Source organism: Aquila chrysaetos, chromosome 21 (assembly GCF_900496995.4).
Source record: "Aquila chrysaetos chrysaetos chromosome 21, bAquChr1.4, whole genome shotgun sequence".
NCBI lineage: Eukaryota > Metazoa > Chordata > Aves > Accipitriformes > Accipitridae > Aquila > Aquila chrysaetos.
In genome coordinates this window covers 10,722,129-10,741,668 of record NC_044024.1, presented here as the reverse complement: position 1 = coordinate 10,741,668, position 19,540 = coordinate 10,722,129, and the positions used below count along the sequence as shown (strand labels likewise).

The 19,540-nt window shown below is 47.1% G+C and overlaps 1 protein-coding gene and 1 long non-coding RNA gene across 3 annotated transcripts; one reads left to right on the top strand and one right to left on the bottom strand.

Annotated features, from left to right (window-relative positions):
* Positions 1–260: 260 nt before the first annotated feature.
* Positions 261–11,874, top strand: LOC121232490. Of its 2 annotated transcripts, none has more exons than XR_005931016.1 (3): positions 261–616; positions 711–811; positions 11,181–11,874. It is a non-coding gene; the product is annotated as an uncharacterized LOC121232490 (long non-coding RNA). The 2 variants fall into 2 exon arrangements; XR_005931017.1 differs by lacking the exon at positions 11,181–11,874 and adding an exon at positions 3,948–4,046.
* On the bottom strand, positions 3,881–19,051 carry LOC115333618 (interleukin-13 receptor subunit alpha-2-like). The gene is made up of 10 exons (XM_029996803.2): positions 18,923–19,051; positions 17,004–17,168; positions 13,741–13,892; positions 10,489–10,642; positions 9,914–10,034; positions 8,115–8,299; positions 6,808–6,965; positions 5,864–6,008; positions 5,093–5,195; positions 3,881–4,200 (listed from the first exon to the last, which is right to left on the bottom strand). The coding sequence occupies exons 1-10, from the start codon at positions 18,984–18,986 to the stop codon at positions 4,158–4,160; spliced, it is 1,290 nt and encodes a 429-aa protein (XP_029852663.1). The 5' UTR covers positions 18,987–19,051; the 3' UTR covers positions 3,881–4,157.
* Between the last annotated feature and the right edge of the window lie 489 nt (positions 19,052–19,540).

Here is a 19,540-nt window from a genome sequence, read left to right as displayed (position 1 = left end):
AGCTGAAGCCAGAACGGCTGTGCCCCTTTATGTCCTTTCAGGATCTAGGTACTCCCTAGAGCTGCAGTGTCTTGGGGATGGGTGCTGAGACCCATGGTTGCTTGGGGATGCAGGAGCTGATGCCAGAGTGAGGCAGGGACATACAGCAGGGCGCAGTCCCCGCTCGGCCGAGCCTCCAGTTTGAGCCGACGGGGTATTTCTGTGGGTGCTCGGTGGCATGAGCATGGGAGGGAGGGCAGGGACTGCTTTTGGCTGGCACATGCCATGGGAGACACAGCTCCCGGTCAGCGCAGTAGCACTGAACCGTGGTCATGGTGGTGTGTAAACACGAGGGGTGATGTTACCTGGCAGTCAGCCTGGCGCCGAATGATAGAGCAGAGGTGTGACACTTCTCCGCTTAGCAGTACAAAAAGAACAAACCTCACCTATCTTAGAGTGAGAGAGCCATTGTCCCCTCTATTTAATTTTCATGCACTAAATATTGAATTCTGGCAGAAACGATGCTGCACCTGCTTTCCTCCTCCTCTGCGTCCAAGCACAGATGCTGACACCCAGTGGCCATGGAGTTTCCAGCGCCTGTACGGGATGGAAAACTTCACCAGAGATGCCTCAGCCGGTGAGATAGATACAACTTCTGCATTTTCATTTCCTCAAGTGCAAGAGGAGTAAAGAGCTGCTGAGAGGTGCCAGCCTTGTTTTATGTCTTTCAGCCATTGGCAGGTTATAGTGGTTGAAACACTTCAAAATCTTGCATTCAGAGGCCAGTCAGAAAAATGAAAAAATATGAGGATGGAAAATGAGGAAACAGAAGGTAAACTGGTTTTCAAATTATTGTTAGTAGCTTGAAATAGACCTCAGTGAGAGAAGGACGGTGATTTTGTGAGTTCAGAGACCTTGGCATTCGCCTTCCCTGTTTTGCTACTTCCCAAAAGCAGTTAGAATATGACAGATGCAAATTGATTTTACATTTCCCTGCAGCATGCACAGGATCATGCTTTCATATGTTTGACAAGTATTGACATTCTCTAGGGAAAAAAAACTCTGTAGGAAAGGTTGCTTTTTATTCTTCAACAAATGGCTCTAAGACTTTATCAGTCAAAGACAGAAAGAAGACCCTAAACTCAAGGGTATGCAAAGGAGTTCTCTTTGTATGTTTGGCAAAGACATGCCTCACCAGACATGTGGGGCTAAGATGGTAAAAGCACCAGGGAACCCAGACATGAGCAGGGAACAATAAAAGCAAAGTATGCCAAAGGAGGAATTTTGAAAGTGCTTTACTGAAAATATTAATTACGGACTACAGCAAATGAATTAAACCACTGTAATGCAAATACTGTGTGAAAGAAATACATAATTAGTGTAATTCTATAAACAGGCAAAAAAAGCATACTACTGAAATTCTAGCAAGGCTCAGGATGTTAGGAAGGACTAGCAGCTGGCCACCTATTAGGATTAAATTTTGCACATGCTGCAGGTGTGCTGCTGTGAGAAAGGGGGTGGGGGGTGTCTTGCTGCTGCAGCGAGGACCCTCTGCCAGGGTGAGTTTGGTGAGCGGGGAGCCCTGTGCCAGGGACAAGCCCAGCTTTCCTTACCTAAACACTCCTGTAAAGCTGCGGCATACAGATACCATAAGTAGATGTACTTAATTTATCACTCTGTTACTAGGCAGGTTTCTAGGCAGGCTTCAGCCTAACTTTTATATTTTGTGGTTACTGAAATAGCACTGATCTTTTCTGGGGTGAGGTCTAGCTGCAGAGGTACAACATCCATTCCTTTGCCACCTCTTACCTGCACCCATTCTCTTTAATTCTTCTTCCCTTCTTACCTCTTTTTGGACAAAATTAGACTAGAAACTTTAACCCACCTTAAACCCATCCAGGAGGCTGGGGTTCCCGCACCATTCTTCCCACTCCAAATGCCTGTGCCCAGCGTTCCCACATGGTGAAATGGGTGAGATCACATCAGATGTACCCAGGGCAGCAGGGTGGGCTCTAGCTCCCTGCCTCACTTTTCCTCTGGGGGAAGTTCACAATGTACTCATGTGGTTTTTAGTAGATGTTTAAACTTCTTAAGAGGTTGGCAGAACATCAGAGGCCTACCAGGAGTTATTTCCAGTAATAGCAAATCTCAGTGGGACTCTTTCCAATAGTTTTCTCTAGTGCTTTTTCTGGTTTTAACCATTATTATTAGTGCAGTAACTGTTGCCCTGGTGGCAGTTCTGAAAACCCATAACCCAAATGCCACCCAGTTCTGTATGTGCCAAAGTCCTCTAGTTCCTGAAAGTACCCAAAAACCCTAGAACGAGCTTGGCTGAGCATCTCTGCTCACCTGGTGTTGCAGAGCAGCACATCCAGGCTCGGTCCTCCCAGAGATTGCCCTGCCCTGATGGCCTATCGCTCTGCAGGGAGGCACACACAGGCCAGCCTCCAGAGCAAGTCAGAGCAAAATATTTGCATTGTGCCGGCCAGGGGCAGCTGTGGTGAAGGGCTGTGCCCCTTGTCACTGCAAAAATCCTGCTGGAGACCAGAGGGGGAAGGAAGGGGACTCTGCAGCTGGCAGGAGGGCACCAACCAAAGAACTGCTCTCTGCCATCACACAGAGGAGGAAATGCTGTCCTGAGCCTCCTGCATCTGGCCTGTTGTATGAACCATGCATTCCCTTGAATTGCTCTGATGAGCATGTTTTGGAGATGTCTGCAGGCCGAGTGTCCCTAAGTTGGGGGGGGGGGGCTGCTTCTGGGCCAAGCCAGCTTTATTCCTGCTTCCTTTTGCCTTCTGTGTTAGATCAGTCAGTGCCTTGCAAGTCCAGCTCCCTTCTCCAATTCTAATGTGCTGCATTCATCAACGTAAAACACAGTATTTCAATGCCTGTTGCATGCTTATGGGTATTTTTAAATGTAAAGCCATCCCATGCTGGCTGGCCAGAAGCCCCAGGAGACAGTAGAGGCAGAGGTTGTGTCTCATCAAAATAACAACAGCCAGGAAACTTCATTTCTGCTCCAGTCTGTGCATAGACCATTTTTTTCTGGTGCTTTCCTCCTTTGGTTGCTCCCCAAATAACATTGGGTTGTTGCCCATTTAGCAGTGGAAGCAGCTGATAGTGACTGAATAATTTTGCAGTTGGATGTGTAAGACAGCACTTGCTGTGTTGATTGGATTAGCATGGCTTTTTACATAGCTGATTGACGCAAACTTGATTTTCTCACTGAGCTTCCACTGTTCACTAGAAATTCCCAGTTTGAATAAATGCTTCTGCAAGAAAATATGTTTTCTGGGTTGTTCAGATGAAATGAAAGCACACTAAACCTCTGGGTTTTAGTTGGTTAGTTCTTTGACCAAAAAAACCCAGAATGGGCTTGGAGGACAGTGTCTCATCTAATGCTGACCTTTTTAAATTTTTTTTATCATCATCATAAAGAATGGTTCCTTAAAAATCAGTCAGCAATCTCATCAGCTGAATACATGGTGCTGAGAGACATCTTGGGTGGTTCATTGAATTCTGGTACCAGCGCCAGCTTCCTAGAGACGTTCCCACACTGTCTTTGCCAGAGTAACCCTCACTTCTCTGAAGCATCTGTCCTTTGCAGTAGCTGTGATCATGCCTTTTTATAGCAAAAGTTTCGCTCCAGGCCTCCCCACTTCAGCTTTGCCACATATAAGGCATATCAGTTAACGAAATAAACAGTTCACGGAGCTCACATTCAGCATTCAGATGCTCTCAGCAGAGTATCTGGGGACTAGGAAGATGTGGTGAGAGCGAGGTGGCGTACAGTGGCTAGATGCAGGCATTTGTACCTAGCATTGTGAGTGAGGTGCTGCCCTTCAGTGTGTGTCCTGTTGACAGATTTCTAGAGTCCTTAAATAAAAAAAACAAACCCACAGAGGAACATGTTATCTTTATTCATGGCAGTTTCCACTGCCTCCTTTTCTCCCTTGTCCTGTTACCAGAAACGGCTCACTCCAGAGTCAGTTTAAAACTCCTCCAATGTTTTCCTGAGCCCGCTGAGGACTTGACTTGCAACAACCAGCCCCGCTAATGGAAGCAGGTAGGGAAGACTCATGTGGGCTATAGAAAGCTCAGGGCTTCTCAGCTGTCCTTGGGATGATGTTCTAAGAGCAATCCATCAAACACAAGTGGTACGGTAGTCGCAAGCAGAGTTAGCATCCCACCGATGCATGCAATGGCTTTCCTGCTGGGGATCTGAAATGGGCACAGACTGTTATTCCCAGCACCGAGAGACAGCTGGGGACACACTACATCATCCTCGTCACACATCGCTGCATCCCAGTGGCAATGCGGGAAGCATTCGCTTTCCACAGCTTTCTTGCTAGCATCTACATTTTGTTCCAATTTCATAAACTAAAACATTTGAAAGGCGGATACAAAACAAAGATGAAGGAGTGTGTGTCTCCATGCATTCAACTACCAAATCTCTGAGGACAACACAAAGGTATTTCTATAGCCAGTTCTCCTTCATCAGTGATGCCTTAAAAGGCGTGTTAGAAAAGCTATCTACTTGCTGACACTATATGGTCATAAGGAAAAGATAAGTTATCAGTACTAGGGGATCGGTTCTCTCTAAGTGATCCTTCAGACCTGAAGAAAATGTTATCAATACCAATAATTTGGATATGGGCAAATTCATCCACTTCATCTGCTTTCCTCATGTGCCATCATTGACATGAATGCAAATAACTGGGATGGGAGCACAAAGAGAATGAGGCCTTAGCCCATAAAAATGGCTTTTCTTTAACACAACCACTACAAATCTCTGCTGACTGAGTGGTTTGGGGCAAGATAATGCTACTATTTATGCTGCTGTGCATGCAAGTAACTTTCCTGCATTTAACAGAAGTCTGAGCTCGTATGAGCAGGATTTGGGTCTCTGCTGTGAGTTTATGGTAAGGCATTTCATATCAGGAATAGCCACACTTACAAGGTTGTTTCCTGAAAATAAACTGTTGTTTGGTGTCCAATCTTAAAGCATCTATTAACGTTTGGCACTTAATATTTAATATGTTTTCATTTCTAACTGTAGTCTGAGACACCCACATAAAAGCACATTGCATGGACAGGCTGCCTTGGTGCTTACCTTTTCTTGCACTGGCCAATCAACATAAATATTATGAGGCTACTTGACAAACTCAGAATGACTGGAATGAGGATAAATAGCTGCTTGTCCTCTTTTCTGGACACTGCAAAGATAAATGACAGCAAATAAAAAAATGCTAGCTTCCAGAATGGGTCATATTACCTCTTACAAAGCTTGGGCTCACATGCAAACTCAGTGTGTCCACATTTGTTACCCTTTCTTTCTTTGTTTCTTTCTTTCTTTCTTTATTTATTACAGATATATCCAGGTATATGTTACTGTATAGGGTAACATACTCCTTCAGCGTAACATATATCCTGCATACGTATGTAGGCACTGCTATGTGCCTCTTCCCTGCCTTCTGCATCTTGCAGCAGAGCCAGTGCACACACGGACAGCCCTATAGAGCCTATGGGGTGCAAAGGTGCTGATCCGTGGTGTGGGGCAGCCAGGAGGATGCCCTGTGGAGAGACTCCGAGTAACATGTGTCCTCTCTTGCAAAGCAGTCACTCCTCCATCACAGCTGTCCTTGTGCAGCAGGGAAAGGTGCTGGTGCAGAAGCATTAATATTTTGGGGCTCGCCAGCTAAGTGCACTGGAGATGCAAAGCTGTAGGAATGGCTGTGCTGGAGTAGGTTGACACTGTAACTAAACCAGGATCCCAGCTCCAGTGCTGGACACGAGCAGATGCTCATGGCAGCCATTGGCACTTGGTCCCAAACAGGCTTTATAAAGGATGTAAAAGAAATGCTGGTTACTTTGGGTTCCATACCAGAGAAACACTCCTGCGTCCATTCACTCCAAAAGCCCTGGTCAGCACAGAAAATACTTGTTCTCCCCCTGACACGAACACATGAAATGCGGCTTTGATTTGCTCTGGAAATTGTTAAAGCAGTCTCCATTTGGGTTGACACAGACTGAGAAACAAAACAGAAAGAACAAATGTCAAGGAATTACATGCCACCACCAGTGGTTCTCTGGCATGGCCAGATGATTCTGAACATACTCTCCAGGCTCTGCAAATCCTTGGATTATGTTTTGGCAGTTTTAAATGATTTCATAATAGTTTTGGACCAGCTAATGCCAAGAAGATGACAGTGGAGATGAATCTGAAAATACACACATTCCGGGGGGCACCATTGTGTATGTTGCCATTTCTGCCTGTTAATTTATGGAATCTTTCATTAAATTAGCTAAGATGACTCGTGTAGAATATAGCAATAAAAGAAAAAATTTCCTTCAGATGCCCCCTATGATTAATTAGTTCTTGCCATTTTTGCTATCAAAACTGCACCTGGATAATGCACAAGGAAAAAGCACCATGCATAAAAGACGTGTTGTGTCCCAGGCCACTTCTTTGGAGAGACTGGAATTATAGTTTCATTGGACCATCATCACCATTTCCATGATGACAGCTTTCTGAGATAACAGGCTGGAGGCCTGAGAAAGCAATTGTTCAGAGACTCATGCTGCGATGTGTTACTGCTAAAGCAAATGCTGCGGCTGGAGGTCAGGGTGTTAAGTAGGAGCACGTACAATGGAGCAGCTGGTCAGCGCCAGATAATGTCTCTGCACAGTCCATGCACAGGGTAGCTAACACCCCATCCGCAACTCAGTGCGAAGCCCACTTTTCCGGCGTGCCTCCTCGCTGCCGGCCATCAGGCAGGGCTCCCCACCCCGTTCCCCTCCCTGCGGCACAGTGTGTGCCGTCCCTACCGCCCAGGCAGCCTTGGCCTCCTCCAGATCTTCTGCCAGCTGAACCTCGTACTCCAGGCACTGGGGCGGCGTTTCGCCACCCGGCGGGCCCCACGCCACGTGGAGCTCCTCAGATGCCGACATGGAAACCACCAGCTGCTTCGGGGGCGAGGGCTTTGCTGGGGGGCAGGGAACAAAAAGAGAGACGGTCAGGCGGTGCAATCGAACAGCTTCTGGTGGGAAAGGCTTCAGTTAATCACCGCCAACCCCTGCCCCTTTTCCCTGTTGATGGGATTTCTGAGCTCCCATTGCTATCAGCCATGATGCTGCAGAGCAGGATGTCACTGAGGCTGGAGGGTAGTGCAACGTTTATTTTAACGTGACACGTGGACTGGGCTAGGTCCATTGCTCTGAGCTGCGGTGCAGGGGTTTTAAAATGCTGGGGTGTGAGTGCTGTGCTTGGCACATTGCCCTCGCGGTGTGGCTGGCCAGCCCTCCCTCTGCTGCGAGGGCAGCCTCGGCCCCTGCAGTAAGACACCGCAACAGTGTTGGCCTGACGCTCTCTGCATCCCAGGAGAGGCTCTGGTTCATGACAGATGCTCAAAACCACACATGAAGCACATGGCAGCACTAATTGAATGCAGAAATCCTGCTTATTAGCCCAGTGGCTTAACTGGAGAACTAGCTATTTATCCCCCTGACATTTACATGTGGGCAAATGCATCAGCATGGTAAGTGCCCATAATAAAGAGCAAGTGCATATATTGGGTTATACATCATGCTGTGTTTTGCTTCCTTTCCCTGTCTCTGATGGGTTTGAAATCCACCTTTGCTCTGGCAGACCCCATCACACCTTGCACTCAATCCTCCCCAGCGCTTAGCTTGGTTTGAACAGAAAATCCCAAAGATCTCTCCTGTGCTTGCAGGAGCAGAGCAGTGGTTTCAATTCCAGCAGGAGTACATGAAGCCACCTCTGTGGTGGTGCTGCTAGAGCCAAAAAACTCATAGCTGCTCTGCCATCTGCCCAGCAGACCATTCATGTCCCAAGTTGTCCAGCTGCCAAGCGCAGCACTTGGAGGCACCCACTGATCCTCCAGGGTGGGTGCTGAGTGGTGTTGCTCACTTGCAACCACTGCTGGAAACTGAAGTCCTGTGTGGCACATGCCACAGTCCCTTCTCCAGGGGGAAATCCACCCAGACACATTACAGCCACCCATCTACAAGAGCACACATTTGTTTGAGCCTCCTTGTGCAAGACGTGAGCTTTGGGTGCGTGGTGGCCATGCGGGTCCCCAGAAAGAGCCCCAGTGCTTTCCTGCCAGTGTTACCTAGGTTGTGAAGGCGAAGGGTGACATACAACGGCCGTAGCAGAGTGGCTGCCGCTGAACCATTGACACAAATGCTCAGATCCTTATATTCTGCCTGGCTCAGATTTTGCAATATGCAGCCGATGTTTATATCATGATCCTGAATATAGTCATCACACTGCACTGCATGGCCCAGTCCCTCGTACCTAGCAATGTATTAGGAAAACAGAAAGAAAAAAAATAAACACAGCAATGGCAGTTACTACTTGGATAAGGCCTTTTTTTAAGATTGGACCTGTCTCAAGTATCGCCTATATCCTACCCACACTTTGCCTTTCACAAGTGATCCAAAGCACAGTGTTATGCATCTGTCACCTGGACTACTGTTATGGGAAAAGTGTGGGGAGGAGAAAAAAAACCAAATTAATATGCACAGATGGCTTCCCAGGTTGGTTAGTAGGCTGTGTCAGCCTCTCCCCAAGCCCATTCCTGGAGCACAAGAGGCCTCACGAGGTGCCACTGTGTGAGTGAAGCCGGGGCAGGATCTGGCCCCTACTCACAGAGACAGCCATCCCTCCCATGTGGCACTTACGGCAGCATCAGCCACCAACTCTGGAACTGCAGAAAGGTCTCCTCCCAAGCCAAAATGCAGCGGTTTGTGGCAGGTGACATGTCCAGTGAATGTAATGAGGGTTAACGAGCTGCTGTGGCTGATCGCTCATAGGTCCCATGCATCTACATGGACACGTAATGGAAACCCAGGGGTGGGAGTGAGGAAGGGTTCTGCTGGTTATTAGCTAATGTGCAACCACAACCCGCTCCTCTCAACCTGCCTCCTGTCTTTGGGGCCACTCCCCAAAGCTTAGCTGCTGGCCCCATCCTGGAAGTACTAAGTGGTGTTTCATATTACCTTTTAAGACTCCTGCTAGTTAGTGCCTGGGTTTGTTACAGGCAGTTTAAGGGTGGGTTTGCTGGGGTTTTTTTGTGGTTTTGGGGGTTTTTTTTAGCAACAAATCATTAATTTCCATGGTTTCCTTCAAGCAGACCTTTGTAGTTAGCAAAATGTTTTTAAATCAGTGTTTCTGCTTTGAAGACTATTTCCAAGAGCTACATGGAAACTCTTTTTAAAAAGCAGCTATGATTTTCTACACGTAGCCCAAAGGCATGAAACCCAATGATTTCCTAACTAGTCATCCTTACCATAGTGTCATAGGAATTGAAGCACAAATACAGCATTTACTTTGCCCAAAACCACTAAGTCTGGCTTTGTTTTTCTTGCAGAACAGAATCATCAGGCAGCAGTATAAAAGAAATGACTGAGAAACACACATTATTACTACCTTTTGGCAGCATGTTTGCTTGTATGAAATGTGCTAAGGCTATGAAAATATATTTGAAGACTAAAACTGTTAGTTGCCAAGAAGCCCTGCTCTTTGTATCGGTTTCACTGAGCTTGGTAACCTCCTGCTGAATCCTATCTTATAGAGATATATGCACTGTGATCAAGGGAAATCTGCAGCCAGAATGATCCAGGTATGTTCAGCAAAGGGAAAGCACAAGGCTTCGTGATGGACAACATGCAGAAAGCACTCCATGGGTGTGAATAAAAGGCAAAAGAGGAAGGGAGAAGGCACTCCCTGTAGAAGGTCAGCACGAGCCTGATTTTAAGAAAGGAAGCAGGGATTTGGTATTTCCGTGCCCGAAGGCACATGTTGCTTGGAGCATTATTTCTGCTCATTCTGGGTGGATCATGTAATAGCATTGCCTGAGATGTTCACTTGATTGCTGCCTGAATGTTTTTCTATTTTGCTGAGACATACCAATAATATAGCCCATAATGTACGCCACGAGGAGCGAGGAGACCTGGTTGCCAAGTGCACTTGAGGTATTCCCAGTCATGATAGACACAGTGGAAATTCTGAACCTCTGATTCCAGTTTTCCTGTCAAATGAGAAGGAAATAACCACTATTTAGCAATGTACCAGTCAGGCCCAGCAGAAATATCATTTTACATCTTTGAACAATTGTGCTGCAGTTGAAAGACAAAAAAACAAAAGAAAAGGCCAGTCACCATTATTAGTTTTGCTGCCAAGTGCTCTGTTTCCTATAACAGCCAGTTCACTGTACCTAGGGCAGAAAGATGCATAACTGACCTTTTCATTCAGCAGTGGAGCTCGTGCAGGGCAACCCAGCAGAGCCAGGGTACGGGCAGAGGTAAATGAGCCCCAAGGATCCAGTAACCACAGCCAGTGGAAGCAGAGATGCTCTGGTGTCTTATACTTCAACAAGCCCTGCAATGGCTTATCCACCCAGCAACCCTCAGGCCAGCAGTGGTTCATGCAACAGGCTCATGCAAAGTGCAAAACTACACCAGGTGCTGAAGGCTGCTCCTAACCTTGCAATGGGACCTGAAAGGTAGCATAAATCCAGTCACTTTGCACCTCCACATCATCAGTACACCGTCCTTCCAGCAGTGTTTGCACCTTCACTTCAGCAGTCCTGCTGAGGTCAAATCCAACTCTGAATTTTAGCTTCCTAGTAAAAATAACCTGGTTGAAAGACAGACTTTATAAGCACCTCTTTTGTCACTAAGTGGACTGCAGAATTAGCTACCATTGCTCCTGCTCTAGCTGTGAGTAGGCTCATTTGTGTGCTTTAATGGTTCTTTACATTTCTGTCCTGCTTCTTGTGCCCAGTGCTTCTCCAGCATTCTCATACTACCTGCTCTGCCCAGCCTCACTGGCTTTGAGTCCCTCCACCTCACAGGACACCAGCAATGACAAGACAGAGCAGACTGTGGTTCAAGGGATCCCCACCAGCCAGGAGCACCAGGGAGGGTCTGGCGAGGAGACCGCCGTAAATCCAGATAACAGCCACTTGTTTGTGACGTGAGGTAATCAGAAACAGAAGGAAGAAAGAGTCTTGTAACTGATGGTTCCCATGGGAAGCACAACCACACCCTGCGAGCACGGAGCAGCAGCCAGGCAGCGCAGTGCAGGCTCACCGCCGCATGCCGTTGGGCTTAGCCCTTTGTGGGGCTTTTTGAGCAGCGCCTCTAAAGGTATTTCTTTTTTTTTTTTCCCTCAGACTTACTCGCCCTTACTTTACACGAGGGAAAAATAAGTTGGCAAGAGTTACAACAAATGATGAGAAAGAGAAGGTGTCGCATTAGCCCAAGCAGGAGAGAAGTAATGTGCCGTAAAAATGCATACATGTGCTGCAGCAGGAACTGCAACGGCACAGCCCACAGTCAAGCTTTTTGTCAGCAGTCCTGGAGTGTAAGAAAGAGCCATGTTGAGCCATGTGTTTCTAACAGACATTGATGACTCTTGCTTCCACTGATGTCCCATGGATTTTTTTCAGACTGACTCTTCTTTGCGACCTTATCTGGGGTCAAGGTTTTGGCAAGGTACCAGAGGTGTACTTTTCTACTTTTTTAGATCTGCCTTGTATAAGATACTTTTATTACATGTGATTTATGGAACTGTTTTTTAAAGCTGCATTTTTTTTTCCTCTGTGCTTTTTAAATCCTAGTTAAAATCATCATAGAAGAATCTGCACAGCTGCACACTGCTGTGTGGCTTGGAGTGTGATGTGCGTCATGACCGATGTCAGGTCAAAGAGCCTCGTTCCATGCTCTTGCAATTACAAATCATAGCTGAAACAGCATGGGAGGTACCCTGCTCTTCCACCTCTGCAGGCTCCCATGGGATGGCTGGGCCAAAACCTGTTTGTGTGTGGCTGAGCACAGCCTGGCAGCCTCTCTGTGTTGGGGGGGGGGAGGTTGGTAGTGGGGGGGGGAGGGGTTGCAAGGGTGGCTCCTGTGAGAAGCTGCTAGAAGCTACCCCGGCTCCAGGTCGGACCTGCTGCTGGCCAAGGCTGAGCCCATCAGTGACGGTGGTAGCATCTCTGGAAGAACAGATTTAAGAAGGGGAACCTGCAGCAGAGGAGGAGATTGGAATGTGAGAGAAACCCCCATGCAGACAGCAAGGTCAGTGAAGAAGGAGGGGAGGAGGAGTGGGAGAGGAGGGGATGCCCCTGCAGCCCGTGGTGAGACGGCAGGCTGTCCCCCCCAGCCCATGGAGGTGAGCGGGGGAGCAGATGCCCACCTGCAGCCCGGGGAGGAGCCCACGCCGGAGCAGGGGGATGCCCCCCACGATGGCCGGGACTCCATGGGAAAGCCCACGCTGGAGCAGTCTGTGCCTGAAGGACTGCAGCCCACGGAAAGGACCCACATTGGAGAGTCATGGAGGACTGTCTCCCGTGGGAGGGACCCCACGCTGGAGCAGGGGAAGAGTGAGGAGTCCTCCCCCTGTGGAGGAAGGAGCGGCAGAGACGCACTGTGATGCACTGACCACAACCCCCATTCCCTGTCCCCCTGCACTGCTGGGGGGGGAGGAGGTAGAGAATCTGGGAGTGGAGTTGAGCTGGAAAGGAGGAAGGGGTGGGGGGAAGGTGTTCTAAGGTTTGGTTTTACTTCTCATTATCCTGCTTTGATTTGAATGGTAACAAATTAAATTGATTTTGTGTTTTTCCCCAAGTTGAGTCTGTGTTTTGCCCGTAACTATAATTGGTGAGTGATCCCTCCCTGTCCTTGTCTCAACCCACGAGCTTCTCTTTGTATTTTCTCCTCATCATCCAACTGGGGCAGAAGGAGTGAGCGAGTGGCTTCATGGTGCCGGCTGGGCTGAAACCGTGACACAGCCTTGGCTCTGCTGCCTTGTGCTGATGAAGCGGATGACCAGCTCATGCAGGACATGCCGAAACCGTTCACAGCAAGAGGCTGGGGTCCACCGCACTGCTAACCCAGTGTGACTGCTCCTTCTCTCTCTCCCTGGTCTCTTGAGTTGGCAAGCTGTCTAGCACTCCTGCTTCAGGATTGTGCAAAAATCCTCCCTTTCTTTCAGGACACCAGTCTGTATTTTGGGTTGTTGGGGGACATCCTCAGCATTTTTTTCATGTGTTCCTCAGTACCTTGTGCCAACCAAACAGCTTACTGATGTGTTTCTCCTCTCCCCACTCCATTTACCTTCCTAATCCTGCAGCAGCTTTCATCTTCTAAGCACTCCCAAAATACATTCCTACAACCCTTCCTGTACTGTGCCTGTCTGCTATTGCCCTGCTACACATCAACGAGAGAAGACTGACAATTTTATCATAGAGCTGAGTTAGAGTCAACATATCTAAAAGACAAAAGTAAATGGTAATTAGAAACACTCTTCTGGATAAAGGGAATGTTAGAGCATTAGGCTAATTAATTAAATTTAATCTTTCATTTATTCACCACTTTGCATCCCTAAGGATCTGTTGACACTGCGTTTCAGTTCAAGCCCCGTAAAGGCTTTCTAAAAAGTGCAGTGCCTTTTACAATGAAGAAAGCTACCAGATATTATTGGATTATTTTTGGCAGCAAGCACCACACCCTCTGACAGAAATAGCCCAGTCTCTGGCTGCTGCTGCTGTTACATTTTGAAACACATTCTTATCTGGCAAAAGATTCAAATAACTGGAACAGTCTGGCTTTTTCATGGAAAGCTGGAACTGTTTTGGTACCACTCCTCCTTCAAATGCAAACACAAACCTATGCAGAAACTAAAGGCAGAAAAATAGCCTGGATTTAAGAGGATTAAACCGTGCTTTGTCTTACCTTCCAGTCTCTGTCACCAGCGTTGCGGTATTCAAACCTGTATTTTACTGTGCATTCACTGAAGGTTTGTACATTGGGTGGAGGTTTCCACTCTATATCGAGAGAACCTAAGAGTCCAGGATCAGTGATCTGAAGGTCTTGTGGGGGAGCAACTAAATTGAAAACAAAGCAGAGGATAAAACAGAGTGTCAATGTAAAGAAAAAAAAAAGTTGTGAAATTTGAGGAGATGACAAATGCAGCTGCTGGATGTGGAGGGAAGCACTGCTGGTCCCAGGTCCAGTCCTGGCTACTTAATAGCCTGTTCTCAACAAACAGACAGAGGCTGTACTCCTGTCTACCCCCCAAAACCCAGTTTTTGCTGATGCTCAGAGGAAACACTCAAGGACCATTGAAAAGGCACAAAGAATGCCACATCTTTGACACTCTTTCAAGATGTTTTAAGCAAAACTACTGTTCTGGGATGACCTTTCAAGTCCTGTATTTGCTTACTTTTAAATCCTAATGTTTACCACTGTCAGGACAAGTATCCTTGCCAACATTGTATTCAGCACATACACCAACATAGGATGACATATCACAGCATGCTGTCAGGGAAATTTATATTCCTGAACTGTAACAGACACAAATCACCCATATTTCTTTAAATATTCCTTTCAAGTATATTGAAGATTAATGAAAAAACAAGACAAAAACCATACAGAAGCAGAAAAGCAGAGAGTTGCTATACAAAAATGTGCTTTTACAGTCAATCTGGCTTTTATTAAGCTATTGTAAGGTGCTGCCATATGTTAATAAATCAGCATATATGATGGATGAATTCTGTACTGAGACATGCTTCCTAAAAGCCCAGCTCTGTATGGAGCTGTCATTCATGTTTCTTCTAAGGAAACTCTCCCAAATGAAACACACCTCAGGCAGCAGTCTTAAGATCCTACTTTTCCCAGCATGAAAGCTCCATGGGAGATTTGTTGTTACGTTAGATGGCAAAGTAAGATATCATGGCAATGTATTCAGGGGGGTGCTGGGGCAAGGAACAATAGACTACAATAATTTGGAGAAAAACTAGATTTTTTTCTATTTTTCTGTGTAACAAGTAAAACACTCTCCCTCCCACCAGCTGTGAGTCCCATGAATGCAGCCTGGACTCAGAGGGTGGTGGTGGGCTTGCTTCAGCGCCAGGGGCAATGGGGCATGGCCCTGCATGTGCGACATCTTGTATTCAGCAGCCCCATGTTCCTGCAGGAGGCAAGGGTCTGATCTCACTATGCTACAACAGGCACAGATTTTCCAGCACGAGCAGAGGAGGGGGAATAGGGGCATGGGCAGCTCTGCCTATGCAAAGAGAGCTCAAGCTGGACTTTTGGTGACCATCAGAGGTAGGGGTGAGGTCAGGGCATCTCACTCACCTCCTGGGTCTTGGCAAACATGCAAAGGCTCCAGGAGAGGGATAAGCAGCGTGGGGGACAGCAAGCCTCCGGGAATGGCGCTTGAAGACCTGCAGCTGCTAAAAAATGACTGAGTGGCTCATCCAGAAAGGCCATTTATAGCCACGCCAAGGAGGGAAGGGGGAGAAGGCAAAGGGGTGTTTCTCCCACCAGCCAGCCCGGGCTGAGGGCCCGCCAGGGCCGGCACGAGGGAAGGTTTCCACATCGCGAGCGCACCACGTCCTAGAGTCGAACCCTGTTATGGTGGCTGGCACACGTAATTTCCATAACAGGCTGACCGAGGAGATCTGCTGGCAGGGCTGCAAGCTGGACTCGCCTGCGCTCAGGAAGCTCCTCCTGAGTGGATAAATGCTGAGCCTTGCAACTATGCAAACAAGGAAGCAAAAAGCTACTAGCCTTTGTCATGAGCCTGGTGATAAGCTGTCAAGAGAGGTTTAGATTGGTCAAAACCAGAATTTCTTACTGGAAAGTTTCCATCCTGAGCTTGAAAAAGACAGTACTATTTTTTCAAAACAATTGCAACTGTAAACAGCAGTTCTTGCAAAATAAATTTTGAATGGATTTCAGAGGGAATGGCAAAGCTTCTTTCTGGGATGTGGCTTGCGTTCTGGAATTTGATTGTTTTTTAAATGTCAGCACTGCCTCTCGCAGTTTCTCATTTTCACAATATTACTTGACAAACCAGCTTCACTCACATCATTCATACAGAACACAGGACTAGAAATACTCTGGTTTGTTACTGAGTCTTGAAGGAAAGCTGCTCCTGAATGTTTCTTGAGGAAAAAAAACCCAACAACTTCTCTACCTGATTTGCATGGCGGTGAGTCAGGTAGTGATGTGCTGGCTAGACAGCCGCAGCCCTCATGGCCACCCGCTCCTGGCTGCCGTGCTCGCTCACTCGAACATCGCAGCTTTGATGACGAACTGCCTGCTTATCCCCAGCTGCCTCCTGCTGCCTAGCCCCATGCCATGTGGTGCCTTAGGTGGTACAAGCAGCAGGCGGTTTTGCTATTTTCTGCCTATTTTGCCAGTGGAAAAATGGCAGCCTGCCAAGTGCCCCCCATATCTTCTATGTCTGCACTTCTCTGTGATGGTCAGAGAGGTGCAAGCAACTTCTGTGTTTTGAGAAGCCCATTTTAAAGGCAATGCTGCTTTGTTTGGCGTGGCAGTGGCATGTTTTCTGGCAGCTTTCTATGCTGGCTGGCTGGCAGGACAGGAGCCTCTCAGTGTCCTCCTGGCCAAGTTTTCACCTCTCCACCATGCAGCAGCTGCAGCAGGGATCGCCAGACCTACTCGCTGTCTCTCTGAAGAAGAAAAGCTTTTGGGTGCAAAGTCCCAGCTCCCAGAGGCCAAAAGGGCTGGAGCTGGCAGGTGCAGTGCAGCAAAGAGGTGCTCAAGGGCTTGAAGCAAAGGGTGCTTGAAGTGCCATTGCCATGGATCATAGCTTGCAAAGCAGTATTTTTTTAGAAGAAAGTATTATTCTCCAGTTATGGATAAGACTTGCATTTCTTACACCTAGCACAGTCTGTCTGTCTGGAACCACGTTCAGGAACATTTATGTATCCAAGTGGTAGTTATATTTAATAACTCTATATCAAACAATATACCAAAGGCAGCTTCTGGTCCTTTTGAAGTTACTCAGAAAAATATCCACTAAACACACAATATATTTACACAACTGATTACAGGTTTATAAATCAGCCACTTGCTGTAACACACACAAGAAAAGCTTCAGTTGAAGGATTAACTTCATAAAGGGCCCCAGTTAATGTGAAGCCCACGTTATGCAGCAATGCGAACGACACGCCGGGTTTTACCTGTGGTGTGGGAGGAGGAGGAGGAGGACACCACGCAGCCCCACACCAGCGCCACGGAGAGCGTGTAAAGCCACCGGAGAGCCATTCCGAGGTAGGACGGCAGGGATTCCTGCTGGAAGGTGTGTGGCATCAGAAAAGCAGTCCTGCAGCACGTGTGCAAGGAGGCTGGAGAAATAAAGCAGTGTTGAAAGGCTTCAGCACATCAGTGGGGCCCTGGCATTCCCTCTGCAGGGTGAGCACTGACAACAAGTGCCTTTTTACTTGTTTACCAAGTCTGATTAATCATTTCCCAGAGGACTTTTTTTATTTGTAACTTTTGGGGCTGACAACACATGGATGACTTGGGCTTCATTTGAAATAGTTTCTGGCTAGCTAAGCACATTCTCCGAAGGCATGTCAGCCTGTACTTCAGTCACCAAGCCGTCTTCCTGTGGAATGAGTAACGCAGCCAAGCAACTAACCTGCCTGCCATAGGAAGTGCCTCGGACCAATGGCATTTTCATTAAAAAAAAAAAACCAAAACAAAAGAGAATGCCTGAGCATTGCCTTACTCAATTCAATAAACAGACACATCTTATGCAGCTGTCACCAGTGCTTTTGGCTATCCTGTTTAAGGATTTGGTGACTAAAAAGAAAAAAAAAAAAGAAAAAAAGGAGATGATTTCCTTTCTAAGTCACCCTCCCCAAAAAAAACCTGAAATGGTAGGAATGCTTGTGAGAAATCCTCTTGGTTGTCATGATAATGTTGGAAGGGGAAAAATTTCTCTTCCTGAACAGGTCTGCTGGAGGGAAGATGGAGACTGAGAGGGAGAGAGGAGCAATTTCCAGGGGGGACTTCTCCTTCCTTCAGATTTCATGCTGAAGGTGGGTAGGAATTGCTGCCTATGGACACACCAGCCCAGCCTGCTTCCCTATGCCAGAAAGCACACGGATTACAGGTAAAAAGAATTTTTTTTTTTTCTTTAATTTGTACATATAGATACAGGTATAGGTATAGATTAGATAGAGGTAGGGAGAGAGAGATCATATAGATTAGATATTGATATCAATCTTTCTGAAAGCTTGAGACCACTGCTTTAGCTCTGCTTCTGTAAGAAAACGGCAACATCTACGTGAACACACACCGCATCACTGAGCTCCTTTCAGATTACAAACTCGCTTTACATTGTCTACAGAGCTTAGCTATAAAGGGTGGACTCCCAGGTCATGCTCTGGCTTGGCTGCTTACTCCTCAGCACCTCTGGCTATGGTGCAACAATACGAAAGTGGGGGTCTGCTGAAAGGCAGAGCTTCAAGACAGAGGGACCTTGGGAAATCTGAGGGTTGGGGCCAACAAAAACCCCATCATTTGAAGAAGAAGTGAGGAGACAGGTTGGGGCCGAGCGGGGAAGGGAGTTTAATTAACCAGAAATACTAACTGGCAACACATGGCAGCAACTAAAAATACACAACAGTTTTAACAGCTAATTTTCAATTTAAATCAATATCAAATCCCTCCAAGTCCATTACATAAGTGTAAGTAATATTTTTTCTGTTTCACTGTGAGATGAGAACATATGGAGAAGTTCCAGTCAGAAGAAATGACCGGAATTACTTCCTAACATATTGAACACAACATAAAACTTGTGTCAGTACAACAAACCTGGCTGTATGCATAAGTCTCTGCCTCGGAAAGGTCTCATAATTCAGTAGCAGGATGCAATGATAAGGAGAGCTGTCTTACAGAGCCAGGAAAAGCAGCAGCTATAACTCACAGCTGGTGAGTAACAGCATCCAAGGACTGTGCATGAATATTAGTGGAGGAAGCTTTTTCCATTTCCAGTACAATTAATTTTAACATATTCACATGGTTTCATAAGGCAAGTAAAAATAAACAAAGGCTTACACAGAAAGAGTTAAAAGCAGCAAAGTGCTCCTACCTGGACCTCTAAGTACATGGCAGCCTGTCTGCCTCTGGAGTGCCGAGCTCCTCAGCAGCCTCATAGCTGCTCTGCTCAAAACTTTGCATTTTGTAGAAATTTGGAGGTTTTTTAAGAGGCCCGACTGTTCTCTTCAGGGATCAGATGCTACATTGCAATGTTACAGCACTTGCCACATGATCAGACGCTTTAATAAGCTAGCACCAGAGATGACACTGATTTATGAGGTGTTGGTGCTAATTGTTGCTATAACTGTGCTCAAGTAGGTCAAAAGTATGTTTGAAATGTTTAAATGACTCATTAAATGCCAGAGGCTGCCTGACCCCCTCGCAGCGGTGGCAGCACACAGCTGTCCCTGTCACCTGGGAGCCATGGCCCACGCAGCACCTCGGTCCATGTGGCTCCGGCCAGTGGTCCCCTGGGGCCAGCCCCAGTTTGACCCACCACAGCACCTCGCCCAGAGCTTGCTGGCGTTGCTGGCTCCGGAGACAATCCAGATGCTCCTGCCCCTCAGGGCTCTGCAGAAAATACATAAAATTACCCATCCCCTCGCTCCTTTCCTGTGGACTAGGCACATCAGCACAGCTGGTCAACGTGACCCTTGTATAGCCTTGCCTG

What these genes read in the sequence shown, in the direction of transcription:
- LOC115333618 (XM_029996803.2), bottom strand. Translation starts at nt 18,986, where the DNA reads ATGAGGCTGCTGAGGAGCTCGGCACTCCAGAGGCAGACAGGCTGCCAT. An exon ending in CCATGTACTTAGAGGTCCAG is followed by an intron (nt 17,169 to 18,922) that starts GTAGGAGCACTT and finishes TTATTTCTCCAG; the next exon opens with CCTCCTTGCACACGTGCTGC. An exon ending in ATTGGCCAGTGCAAGAAAAG is followed by an intron (nt 4,201 to 5,092) that starts GTAAGCACCAAG and finishes TGCCCATTTCAG; the next exon opens with ATCCCCAGCAGGAAAGCCAT.